The 13910-nt window shown below is 50.1% G+C and overlaps 1 protein-coding gene and 2 pseudogenes across 1 annotated transcript; all 3 read right to left on the reverse strand.

Moving 5' to 3' along the window:
- Positions 1-1708: 1708 nt before the first annotated feature.
- LOC134738312 (uncharacterized) lies at positions 1709-5638 on the reverse strand (annotated as a pseudogene).
- Positions 5639-9559: 3921 nt separating this feature from the next.
- Positions 9560-12597, reverse strand: LOC134738362 (E3 ubiquitin-protein ligase HERC2-like). Its single transcript, XM_063653143.1, has 3 exons — positions 12387-12597; positions 10842-11020; positions 9560-9795 (listed from the first exon to the last, which is right to left on the reverse strand). Exons 1-3 carry the CDS (start codon positions 12549-12551, stop codon positions 9717-9719), a joined length of 423 nt encoding a protein of 140 aa, XP_063509213.1. The 5' UTR covers positions 12552-12597; the 3' UTR covers positions 9560-9716.
- The window catches only part of LOC129026621 (putative HERC2-like protein 3), a 147073-nt pseudogene continuing 142722 nt past the window's right edge, over positions 9560-13910 (reverse strand).

Here is a 13910-nt window from a genome sequence, read left to right on the forward strand (position 1 = left end):
TCCCCTCAGAGCTGCTTCCAGGGGAGGGGTTCTAACCCTGTGGGTGGGGACATTGTGTTACTTTACGGTGGGCCATGGCTCCCTCTGACATCGCCAACTCAGAGGCAGTAGAGAGAAGATGAGAAATTCCCTGGCCCCTCCTCCCTCAGCACCCCTACCTCTGCACACGTCCACATATGGAGACCCTGACAATGGGCCCTGGGAGTGCCACCATCTGCGCCTCCTTTCCATGCCTGCAGCAGCCATGCCCACTCTCCAGACCCTCACCCACCTGGCTCAGTAGACACTGCACTGCCTGTGGTCCTGCACCTACACCTGGGCCTCTGTACCCCTCAGTTCCCCCAGTCTGGTTCTTATTTTCCCCAACAAGTAGGGAGCCTGTAAGGTCACCTGTTGAGCAAGCTGGGGGAGAGAGTAGGGTGGGGCTGGGGGGATGAGGAGGAGAAGCTCATGGTCATGCTGGAGACTCAGCTGAGCAGAGTCTCTGCAGGCCCCTTGGCTGCCTAGCCAGTGGTGATCCCGCCCCCACCCTCATTTCTTCTTTGTTAACAAAACCATGACCTCATTAAATACTGGACACCTATAAACCTCATGGACCCTCCTCCAGCCTCCCCACCGTGTACTGGTCAGTCTAAGTCAACTCTAGTCATTTCATTCCTCTGGACATTGACTGCTTGGGGCTTGGGCATGAGCTGCCTCTTCACCTGAGCCTCAGCCACAGGTACCCTCTGCACCTACCACACTGATGCACTGGGCCAGGGAGAGCTCCGTCTTGATGGAGATGAGCTGTGAGGAGCTGGTGGCGGCTGGGTGGATCAGGTTGTGGTAACAGGTTTTGTTCAGAAGGTCGTCCATCAGTTTCTGCTCGGCATGGCCCACGCGGCAGTCCCCTGGGTAAACACACAGACATGCTGGGCCCTTGTGCAGCTGTCCCCCACTGCAGCTGACAGCTATGAAGCAGGAGCTGAGAGGGCCAGGGAGCAGAGACACCCTGAGAGCTGGCTGAAGCAGTGAAGGCGCTGGCGGGCCTTTCTTTCCCTGGGGACTTCAAATGACATTAATGACAGAGCTCAGCTACCTCCTCCCCATGCCATACCTCTCCCTCCTCCCCCTCCCTCGATCAATGAACAGCATCCCATGCTCTACACATCTGATACAAAACTGGGTGTCTCTTCCTGACTCCTCCCTTGGTTCATCCAAGTAGCCCCCAAGTCCCGTCTGTCCTCCCATCTCCACGGCTAAAGCCATGTCCCTGCCTCCCCTGCCCTGCCCACCTTCTATTCTCTCCACCTGCACTCTGCCCCTGCCATCCATGTGCCGTACAGTGGCAGACTGGTCTTTCTACAGCAAGCTGGACTAGGGCCCTTCCCCGCCCACAGCTCTCAGAGCTGGAGGTGGAGTTGAAGCTCATGTTCTGGCTTGGCATTCAGAGCTCTTTCCCCCTCGGCACTGGCTTATCCAGAGTGCTCACAGTGCAGGGCAGGAGCCCCATGACTCTAATGTGGGTTTGGTGCAGAACTGGGTCTGAGGTGGTGCTTTCCCTATGAAGAGACAGGGCCGACATGGGGGGATTTTCTGGGTTCAGAGTTAGACCTACAGAGTGCAAGGTTTCTCTGAGGCACCAAACGGAGGGGTCGAGCTAGCAGCTGGCTCCTGGTCTGGAGCTTCAAGGAGGGGTCTCAGCTCAGAGCCAAATTCAATAGCCGGCTTACATGCAGCCTCCGGCAGGGAGCCCCTGGAGCTTCCACAGCCTCAGATCTGCCCCTCTGCATACCCCAGATCTCTTGCCAAGGGGCGTTTGGGTCTTCATGTCATCTCCCTCCCATATCTGGGAGTAAAGGTGAGGTGAGGGGACTTGCGCTTGTGTACTCTGGTGTCTTAAGGGAGAGTGTGTCAAGTAGAGTGGAGGCGGCTTGGAAAGAGGGAGACTCAGAGGAGAGTGAAGGACACATGACCAGGCGAGCCTGGGAGCAGGAAAAGAGAGTGAGCAGAGGAAACCGCTGGGTCAGGGGAGTGGATGGGAGGATCAGGGAATGAGGGGGGCTGGAGACGTGGGGGTGGGGACGCTGGTGAAGGGCTGCCTGGCTCGCCAGGCTCAGGAGTCAGTTACATCCTCCCACAAGGACCAGCTCACCTAGTCGCCCCAAAGCCCTCTCTCTGTGGGTGGGACCAGAGGGCCAAGAGCACAGATAACCCAGTTGAGCAGGACTGAGGCGGACTCAGGTGGGTGCTGGGCTGGACTCCTGGCTCTGGGGAGCAGCCGCCACCCTGCCTACGGCATCCACTTTCCCACTCGCTGCCTATCTGAGCAGATGCAATATTGGGCACCTTGTGAAACATGCTCCTGGTGCACCTGCTGCCTGCTGCCCCTCCTGCAGAGCGCCCAGGCTCTCCAGAGGGGATTCCTGTAGAGGCTTGGCCTAGATTCTGAGTCCTGCCTCTCATACCCGGGGCTGCTACCCCAGAGGCCAGCTGCTTGAGTACCCTGGAAACTAGTCTGTAGCCCCAGGCTACAGCTGGGTCCATCCCACAGCCCTTCTTTAGTGTATCTATTTGGACTGACTGCTCAGTTCATAGAGAGGGGTGTGTCTTGCCCCAGCCCATCTGGCATGTCTAAGGCAGCTGTGGGGTCAGAATCTGCAGCTCCCAGCCCCCAGCCCTGCAACAGTAGGAGAGGCTGGACCCCACATCTCTGAAGTCCCACTGGGCTGGTGCGAGAGGGCTCCCGAGTCCAGAGCTGCTCTGCAGGCTGTGGGGCTCATGCACCAGCTTTGAACCCACCTGATGTGCTCAGGTTGCTCACCTTTGGGCCTGTCCTGACTCTCAGGCATTCGGCTGAGCCTGAGGGCCTCTCCCTCATCTTGACCACCAGCTACAGGCTCTGACTTAGAGGTTCCCAGAACCTTAGACCATTTGGCCGGCCCCCCATTTCTCACCTGAGGAAACTGAGACCAGAGAGGGAAAGCAACTTTCTCAAGGACCCCCAGCAATTCAGAGGCAGAACCAGGTCTAGGAGCCTCTTCTCGATAGATTTTCTCCCTGTCCCCCGAGCCTTCTTTAGTGCCTCATTAACTTCCCTGTAAGGAAACTGCCCCCCTGAGGCTGGAAATGGTGCTGTCCAGAGTGGTGTGCGACAGTGACTGCGCCTGTGTTTGTACTTGTGAGTGTGTATGGGGGTGGGGATGAGGGGGGGAATAAATGGCAGGGATTCTGGGGGCTGGATGCACTCCACCTCACCCCAAAAAGGGGTGCAAGAGACCCCAGCCAAGCACAGCACATGCTTTGACTTTCCAATCTGCTGAATGCCTGTGAGGCCGGCTGGGCCCAGAAGACAAGGGACAGGCCTTTCCCCATAGATGGCAGGGGGGCCCCAAGATGGGTGGAAGCTTCTGCTGCAACTTTGGGGGTCACATCCCAGCCCATGGGCTGACACTTAAGCAGAAAAAGCCACCTCTAGGAGTCAGTCATGATCTAGTGATTCTGATGAGGAGGGGCCCCACCAGCCTCTGTCCAGGGTCTTGTCTGGGAAAAACTGCTCCCTGGCAGAAAGAGGCTAATAATTTGAGAGGAAGCCATAGCTGAAACCCTAAACTGTGTGAGTGTGTGTGTCCAGTTTGAAAAAGCGTATCTGACCTAAACATTTATATTGAAAAAATGGAAAGATATTCCCCTTGTTTTGGAATACAAACTACAGAAAGCAACAGTTAACAGAATCTCATCGGAAAGGTCAGATTCTGCATCTGGAAAGGCACAGTGATTTTCAACTGCAGTGTGTGTCCTTAACTGAAGAAGGGAAGGTGAGATTTATATTTAGTAAAAGGCAGCTATGAATTTACCTTTTATAAAGAGCTTGCTATATACTATTAGTGCTTTTCAATCATGTCAGAATCAGCCAGAAGCCTGTGGAAATGCAAATTCCCAGGCTTCATTCCCAGAGATTCTGGTCCTGTGAGCCTAGGGTGGGGCCCAGAAATCTCTATGGGGTGGTGCAGGCTGCCCCAGGACCACACCAAGAAACACTGCAACTGGCCCCCACACATCCCAGTCCACAAATATGCAGGCAGGCATCTTATCTCCACAGAACAGATAGGGAAACTGAGGTCCAGGGTGGGGAAAGAAACATCACGGGGCCACCCAGCAAGTAGTAGCAGAGCCATGATACACCCACTGTCTGCAGACACCATCTCTGATGACAGCTCCACCTCCCCACAGGAACCTTGCCTACCCCCACCCCTACCTCCTGCTGCCCGTATGGTGGGTCTCTGTCCAAGGAAGATGTACCCTAGGTCCTCTAGGCTGACTGGGGCTCAGAGGAAACCTTGGCCCAGAGTGTAGGAGCTAGAGGGGTCCTTGGAATTCATGTGGGGAATTTGAGGCCCAAAGAAGGCAGTCCTCACATTTGAACTCTGTCTGGAGAAGGGCTGGGTCTCCTTCCTGAGTGGTATGTTTGACTTCACCAGCCTGGCCCTCAGTCAAGCTGGCTGTCCAGGCCCGCCACACCTCAGGGTGGGTGACCAGAGGTGGTGGTGCCATAAAACACATTTCCTGGGAGATCCACCCCCAAAGCTCAAAACATTCCAGGGCTGGTGAGTTGGGCAAGCCCCCTTCCCTCTCAGCCCAGTTTCCCCATCTCTACAACAGCTGTGCTGGTGGAGACTTCTCCCTGAGACTGAGCCACAGATTTTCTCCTGGGTGCCTACACCACCCAGGTTACCAGCTCCTCTGTGCCCACTCTTCAAGGAAGTCAGCTCTCAGGTAAGGAAGGTGCCTTGGCTCTATCAGGAGCAGGAGCCGGTGCACCCCCAGCCTCCCAGACCAGTGCGGATGGCCCGGGCTGCCTACAAAGCTGCTGCCCACAAAGCTGCTGCCCAGCCCAGAGACACCCACCTGGGAGGGTGGCCCTGGCCCTCGCAGCGGCTCTGAGAAGAGGCAGCCCCCACTCCAAAACTGGCAGAGCCACCCACGCCTTCCCTCAGCCCAAAGAGGCTTTTAGGAAAATGAATCATCTCAGGTTCAAACCCATGGGGTTGCTGAAAGACAAGAAAGTGCGGGATGAGCTGGCACGAGGGAGCGCTGCTCCGTGCAGACTTTGCAGGGAGGGCACTTAGGAAAAGGGACTGGAGTCTGGGAGGGTGACTAGCTCAGGGTTAAAGGGAGGGGATGGAGCTGGAGTGAGCTGGCCTCGTCCTCCCCCTTGGGCCTTCCAGCCTGGGCTCAGGCGATTCAAAGGAGCGAGCACCTCCCTCTCCCGGCCAGGGAGTTCTTGCCACATTCTTCAATCAGTAGCATTCCCTTGGGGGCTGGGTGACAGCACCCACCTCCAGACCTGGCTGGAACTGCTGTCTCAATTCTAGATCCAAAAGAACCTCTGGCAGCTTCTCCATTTCCCTCTCAGTCCAGCCTCACCTCTTCGCCCGTGGAGGAGCTCCAACAGCAAATCTCGCAACTGGAGGAACAAGGCAGGAAGGGCAGGGTCTGAAGAAGGAACCACCTTCGAAACGCAGCTCTGCCACCTTCTCTCCAGGACTCTCAGGCTTGCTTTCCTATTGCGCCCTCGACATCCTTTTGCTATAATCTGGCATGTTGACATATAGTCTTTAAAAGCAACAACACTGTTGACGTGGAGCAGACTTCCCATTTGGGATGGTCTGGAGAAGTTAGGTTTGAGGGCATCCTCTCTTCTGCAAACTGCAGCAGTAATAGATGAGATATACAAAGTAAATAAAGGCCGCACGCGGTGGTCACGCCTGTAATCCTGTAATAACAGCACTCTGGGAGGCTGAGGTAGGAGGATCACTTGAAGCCAGGAGTTCGAGACCAGCCTGGCCAATATGGCAACACCCTGTCTCTACTAAAAATATAAAAATTAGCTGGGCATAGTGGTGCACACCTGTAGTCCCAGCTACTCAGGAGGCTGAGGCAGGAGAATCAATTGAACCCGCGAGGCAGAGGTTGCAGTGAAATGAGATCCCGCCACTGCATTCCAGCCAGGGTGACAGAGTGAGACTCCATCTCAAAAAAAATAAGATAAAAAATAAAGTACATAAAAAAGACATGCCCAGGCTGAAAAATAAGTTAATCTTTATCTCCATGAACGAAAAGCAGAAAAGAAATGCAAAGTGGTTGGAGGCTGAAGAGCCTGGACCCTGCTGGGCTTTGGGAACCAATGATGGTGGCAGGTCCTTTGGGATAAAGAGGGACCAAATGACTCCTAGCTAGAAGCTGGGAGCTCGGGTGTACCCCAGTACTTGAAAGGATGCTGGCCAGGCATAGTGGCTAATGCCTGTAATACCAGCACTTTGGGAGGCTGAGGGAAAGTAACTCTTATGTCAGTGTGAAAGAAAATCAGACAGGACAGGGGAACATGGAGGGGAGGAGAGCAAAACCAGGGCCTGGTTCCACCCGCCCCATTGGGCCAGAAGCACAAGTGGTTCTCTGCACAACATAAAGAGCGAGGACATGCTTTCAGCTCCACTTTAACTCAGGTTCCTCATGTGACAGCAGGCTTGTCAATCCCACTTGCCCCCGTGGCTCGCACCAGAAAACCACCAGCAGTGTGAGTAAGGACAGAAGCAGGAGACTGAGGAGCCAGGGTGTGGGAATCCCACAGCAACCCATGGGCCCTCATCACACACAGCAAGGATGTGCCCTCACTGGGCTCACCACCACCACCAGACAGCACCTTCACTACCTGATAACCTGCCTGGGTAACACCACTGTAACACAAGAAACAGGTCTAGAATCTAGCATGTATGCTACACCTGAAGGAGCAAAAGACGGTAATAAATACGATAAAATTTTTATTTAATATAAAATTTAGAGCCATAATCAAAATGTGTAATTCTGACGGGGTTCACTACTTATAAAAACTTCACAGCCCTCTATTTTCAAATGTAAATGGTATTCCACGGCTCCTCGCCAGCATGTAACTAGAGTTACTCTGAAATCCGTTTCACGGCTTATTTTTGGCAAGCGGCGATTTCTTCAACCCATGTTTTCCAAGGGAAAAAAGGACATGAAATGTTTCCAAAAGTTTCTTACAATCTTTAGATAAACTACTGCTCAACAACTGCATCCTCCAAGTCAACACATCAAGAATCCTTCAATCACAAACACTTAAGGTGAGAAAACGGTGTCTATCCATGCAGGAGAGGGACACGTTATCCATGCTTATGAAGACAGCCTGGATATCGGCTACTGAAAATCTGTGAATGTATCTTCCTTTTTCTACTTTCCAAAATTTTTGTGAGGTGATACTTATTTCTATGTTTGTTTCTATTCTTTTTATTTTGTATTTTTTAGTAGGTACATCCTTATTATAAATCTACTGTAGAACCAATGTCTCATACAGGACTCCACGTGCCACAGGAACCAAAAAGTCACATGCAGCGAAGATGAAGACACAGCAGACAACCTGTGTGGACACCACAGAGCCACCTGCCCAGGACACCAGTGGAGCCACAGGTGCAATTCAAAATGTTCTTATTCGTATTAATAAACATGGCCAGGTGCAGTGGCTCATGCCTGTAATCCCAACACTTTGGGAGGCTGAGGCGGGCAGATTACCTGAGGTTGGGAGTTCAAGACCATCCCGGCCAACATCGTGAAACCCCATCTCTACTAAAAATACACAAATTAGCCAGGTATGGTGGCATGCATCTGTAGTCCCAGCCACTCAGGAGGTTGAGGCAGAAGAATCATTTGAACCCGGGAGGCAGAGGCTGCAGTGAGCTGAGAATGTGCCACTGCACTCCAGTCCAGGCAACAGAGTGAGTCTCCATCTCAGGGGGAAAAAAAAATTGTTCTTAGTCACATTAATAAAAGTAAACACACACACACACACACACACACACACACACACACATAAAATTAATTGTAATAATGGCCGGGTGCAGTGGCTCATGCCTGTAATCCCAGCACTTTGGGAGGCCAAGGTGGGCAGATTACTTGAGATCAGGAGTTCGACACCAGCCTGGCCAACGTGGTGAAACACTTGTCTCTACAAAAATACAAAAATCAGCCAGGCGTGGTGGTGTACATCCATAGTCCCAGCTGCTCGGGAGGCTGAAGCAGAAGAATTACTTGAACCCAAGAGGCGGAGGTTGCAGTGAGCCAAGATTGCACCACTGCACTCTGGCCTGGGCAACAGAGCAAGACTCCATCTCAAAAATAAAAATAATTTTAATAATGTGTCATACTTATCCCAACAGATTGAAAATATTACCATTTCAACATGAAATATAAGAAAAATGATTGAGATATTTTACATAGGTTATTTCATATTAAGTCCTCAAAAACCATCAGCATAGCTTACATATGTAGCACATTTCAATTTGCAGTGAAATTTGCATTGAAAATATCTGATCTGCACTTAGACTCATAAAATATATAGTTGACAAAGTAGATTCACGTGGCCAAGTGACATTCTTAAATGCTTTCTAATAATGGAATCAAGTTTTTAAACCTGCATTTTAATTAATAAAAATTAGATAAAATATTCAGTGTCTCAGCTACGATGGACACACTTCAAGTGCTGATCAGCAAACGGTGTGAGTGCCGGCCAGACTAGCCAATGCAGGCTACACCGCTGCAGCTGAAACAGGCCAGTCTCTCTGCGCACGGGAACAGTCTGGGCAGGCAGGAGATGGGGAAACAGGCGCTGCCCTCGTGAGAACAAAGGACCCACAACAGGAACCCTGCACTCACCCCCTCCCAAAGACACCAACAGCCCATGACGCAGCCTCCTCACAAAAGGGAGAGGCATTCAAGAACTTAGAAAATCACCTCTTCCTGGAAAATGCTCACTTTAAAACTTTGCATGTAACTTTACATTTTAATTACAAGGTTTTTAACATCCATTTTCTCATGTCTTCTTAACTCTGTGAAAGTAAACACAGCTTTTATTCTTACTCCTATAGTTACTGTGTTGGAAGTTCACCTATGTGAACAAGCTGTTGCAACTGAAATTTTCTGAGAACAAATCTCCAGCTCTTTCCATTAACACAAACTGTATTAAGTTTAGTTCTCTAGTTTCCATTGCTTAAAGGCCAGAATGTGTGAAATATGCATTATCAGATTAGAAAAACAAAACAAACATCAGAAAAATATTTTGCAAAATAGCATTTGCTAAATTCCATGATAGAAACTAGCTCTAAAACTTCCTGTTTCAAAATTTCACTGTGTGTCCACTAAGTTAGTTTTTCTGGCTGTGGACAGCAGGCCCACCGCACGCCACAGGCCCACCGCACGCCACAGATGCACCCCATGACACAGGCCCACTGCACGCCGCAGGCCCACCCCATGCCACAGGCCCACCCCATGACACAGGCTCACCCCACGACACAGGCCCACCCCATGACACAGGCCCACCCCACGCCGCAGACGCATCCCACGCCGCAGGCCCACCACACGCCGCAGATGCACCATGCCCCCCATGAACAGGCCAGCTGAGAGCTGTGGCCACTGCCCAGGGCTCCCTGCTCTGTGCTCAGCTGCCTGATCCAACCTGCCAGGGCTCTGCTTTCTCTATGTGTAGAAACAAAAAACCAGGAGCATGATGTGACAAAAAGCAGATTTTTATTAAACAGAGGTACAAATGTGTTTCATTTTCTAATAAATCTCTCTCACAAATCACCTTGTTTTTTCACTCTTCTTGAATGATCATTTTTAGACAACACTGTCTGACTGTTTTGGCTTCTGCCAAAGTTAGTCTCTGTTCACAGGCTGAGTCTGACTTCTTCCCACCTCCTCCTAGTCGGGCCTTCCAAAACAATGCTCACCATTCTTTCACATTGACTTTGGTTTTGAAAAGAAAAGTTATGTTACAAAGTAGTATGTATAACTCTGTAATATATGAAGTGAGGCAATGATACAACCAGTTTTAAAAATAACCTTCCATGATGATTTTCATTTACATCCACCTGCTTATTAGCAAGAATCTTTTTACAGGTTTACTGCACACCCAATTTCTGTTCTGGAAAAACTTTTGAACATCATCATGCCCTCGCCCTCCAACTTCTCCTCTCACCTATATTTAAAAGGGTCTGCTCTTTACCCTAAAATCCATACTAGGTAATTTTCAGAATATTCCTTCAATCACCAAACAAAGTTTTGAGATCCTCGTGCTGGATTTCACTATCTTAATATGAAAACCAATAATCACCTATTAAAATTCAATACAGGCCAGGCACAGTGGCTAACGCCTGTAATCCCAACATTTGGAGAGGCCAAGGCAGGTGGATCACCTGAGGTCAGGAGTTTGAGACCAGCCTGACCAATATGGTAAAACCCCATCTCTACTAAAAACACAAAAATCGGTCAGGTGTGGTTGCAGACACCTCTAGTCCCAGCTACTTGGGAGGCTGAGGCAGGAGAATAGCTTGAACCCAGGAGGTGGAGGTTGCAGTGAGCCAAGATCATTGACACTGCACTCCAGCCTGGACGATAGAGAGAGACTCCATCACAAAAAAAAAAAAAAAACGCTAGTAAGTAAAATAAATAGGCCAGGCGTGGTGGCTAATGCCTGTAATCTGAACATTTTGGGAGGCCAAGGTGGGTGGATCTCCTGAGGTCGGGAGTTCAAGACCAGCCTGACCAACATGAAGAAACCCCATCTCTACTAAAACTACAAAATTAGTGGGGCGTGGTGGTGCACGCCAGTAATCCCAGCTGCTCGAGAGGCTGAGGCAGGAGAATTACTTGAACCTGGGAGGCGGAGGTTGCGGTGAGTCAAGATCGTGCCACCGCACTCCGGCCTGGGCAACAAGAGCAAAACTCTGTCTCAAAAATACAAAAAAAAGTAAATAAATAAAACACAATACAATACAGCTAATACGATTTACCTAAGACGCTGTTGTATGAGCTGAACCAGAGGCAAACACTGTTTGCCAGAAGACTCACAGATCCCCGTATTAATAAGGTCTTTATCCAATGGAGTCCTGCTTCTATGAAATGCTGAGGCATTTGCTTCCTGTTCATCAATTTCTTTTTCCTTCTGTGCTTGTTTTTTGGCTTCAATATCCTGTAATTCATAAACAGAAATTGTTTACAAGTGATCTCATTACCAGGTGTGAAGACACAGGCTGGCTGAGCCCTGACCCCAGTGCCAAGCTATCCCAGCCTCTGTGGCTGCCGCACACACCTACCCACAGGCCTCCACCTGCCCTGTTGGAAACCCCAACTCAGTTGTGCAGTTTCAAACAGTGTCTTCTTTTTACAGATCCAAGGTCCAGGCTGCCTCTGCTGATGCTCTCCAGCCTCCTTCCGTGAAGTCCCTAAAATCCTTAACCCTGCTACTGGCTCTCACAAAACCCAATGTGATCTGCCCCACACACGCAGCATCCAGCTGCTCTGTAAGGACAAGAAGGAGCTAGAATTCTCACACACAGAAGTCCTGGCTCAAATGTAAATGGCAGAGCCACTTTGGGAAACTATGAACACACACTGACCCCAGAACCTAACAAATTCCACTCCAAGTATTTACCCAAAGGGAGGACATATGTTCACTAAAGTACTTGTTCACAGCACAATCGTGGCAGCTCTACACGGCCAAAAACAAGAAAGCCTGTGTGTGGTGGCTCACACTTGTAATCCCAACACTTTGGGAGGCCAAGGTGGGGGGATCCCGAGCCCAGGAGTTGGAGACCAGCCTGTGCAACACAGTAACACCTTGTCTCTACAAAAAAAAATCAAAAAACTAGCCCGGCATGGTGACATGCCTGTGGTCCCTGCAACATAGGAGGCTGAGGTGGGAGGATCCTGTGAGCCTAGGAGGACAAGGCTGCCGTGAGCCAAGATCAGGTCACTGTATACAGCCTGGGTGACAGAGCAAGACCCTGTCTCAAAAAAAAAAAAAGAAAACAAAAACCAAAAACAATGTAATGTCCTTCAATAGGAGAATGAACTAACAAAGAGTACTACACCCAGAAAATGGAAAACTTCCCAATAATAAAAACGAAGTCACAATAGACACATCAGTGAGTGAATCTGAAAATCATTCTCCAAGGCCAGGCAGGAACGAGTGCATACTATACAGTTATATTGCTGCGACACTCAGAGCAGGCGAAATGCATCTCATCTGAGGGCAGGGGCGTATCCTGGCTGCAAGTGCCAAGAGCACAGGGATCTTTCCGAGTGACGGGAATGGTCTACCTGAGTAACAGGTTATCTGTTAACTTCACTGAAACAGGCAACATGCAGTATTTTATCACAATTAAATCATCTCAATAATTTTTAAAATTAGCACATAAAAGAATTTTAATTTAAGAAAATACTTGGATATGATAAAAGTTGAGTGTTTTACTGTTTTCAGTTATTCTTCACATGTGTGAGTGTGGTATTTCCGATCTCAGCGCACCACCAGGTCACGTGTGCCTCCAAGGCCATACCTGGATCTCCGCAGTAATGGCTGCGTGTAAGGCTGACTCCAACCCTCCAGCAGCCATCAAGCTGCCCACCAGAAGATCAATCATGAATCGACGACCTGGACTTATGTTCACTTCATTGCCTGAAACTGAACTAGAAAGTGTGTGCCAATTTGAGTGAAACTCCATCCCCTCCCAGCACCCTGACCCATGCCCTCTCCTGTTCCTTCCCCGAGCCCACCTGCGCAGGGCAGGAGAGCAGAGAGCGCCCGGGCCTGCTTCTCGGCGGTGGGCAGCAGCACGGACCGGCCGCTCTGCAGCATGGCCTGGGAGGCTGAATGCACGGTGCTCAGCATGCCTGTGCTGCTGGCCAGGGTCACCACCGTCTGCTTCAGGCTGTTCAGGAGGACGCTGCCCAGACCTAAACCAAGGAATTCCGGGTCAACCTGGTGACTAATGGCAGCATGCAACTGAAAGGAGAAAAACAATTTTCACTTAGAACCCCTAAAAATGAGTGAATTTCAAAGTCTTACTAAACACCGAATAAAACTCAATTTGAAGTATTATTTAAATAGACAAAATAACTTCTCAGCTTATGTATTTTTAAAAACTGGACTAAAAAAACTCTTACCCACAATAGTTGAAGTATTTTCTAGAGGAATTTTTGTAACCCCACTATGAACACATATATGGAAAAGCTCAAGATCAGCAGAAGAGCTAAACAACTAGCAACAGCAACCTCCACCCCACCCCAACCATCTGCACCAAACACAAATAATGGCTACAATGTAACCACAAAAGCTGCCACAGGCGGTGCCTCATGCCTGTAATCCCAGCACTTTGGGAGGCCAAGGTGGGAAGATTACTTGAGATCAGGAGTTCAAGACCAGCCTGGCCAACATGATGAAACCCCATCTCTATAAAAAAATCAGCCAGGTGTGATGGTACACACCTGTAGTCCCAGCTACTTGGGAGGCTGAGGCAGGAGAATCACTTGAACCTGGCAGGCCAAGACTGCACCACTGCATTCCAGCTAGGGTGACAAAGTGACACCCTGTCTTAAAAAAAAAAAAAAGCTGCTAAAAATTAGATTGCGGAGCTGAGAGTACACAAGGAAACTCCTCAAGTGCAAAACCGAAATTCACATGGGCACACACAGCAGGAATCAAGAGGTTCCGGGCTCTGAAAGCAGAGCCAAGCCGCCAGGCTTCAGCACAACCTCCCACACGGGAATGCACACAACAACCCACTGAACCCGAGCTTCCTGCAGAAGGCTGGGAGCCACTCAGGATCACCTGCCTGCCAGCCAACCACAGCCAGGGGGCAACACACTGCCCGTCCCAGGCTCTGGGTAGCAAGAGGCCCCATGAGAAATCAGAGATCCGGCCCTGCCCTGGGAGTAGAAGTGAAATCAAAAGCACACCACTCATCTAGGTATAGATATCACAGGTCAGGAAATGACCACCGACACTCACCTAGAGTCTGTGAAACCTACAGAACCCTCAGGACCCCGGAGAGGCAAATGCAAAACCATACGCTGGGACACCT

This window comes from Pongo pygmaeus, chromosome 16 (assembly GCF_028885625.2).
Source record: "Pongo pygmaeus isolate AG05252 chromosome 16, NHGRI_mPonPyg2-v2.0_pri, whole genome shotgun sequence".
NCBI classification, from domain to species: Eukaryota; Metazoa; Chordata; class Mammalia; order Primates; family Hominidae; genus Pongo; species Pongo pygmaeus.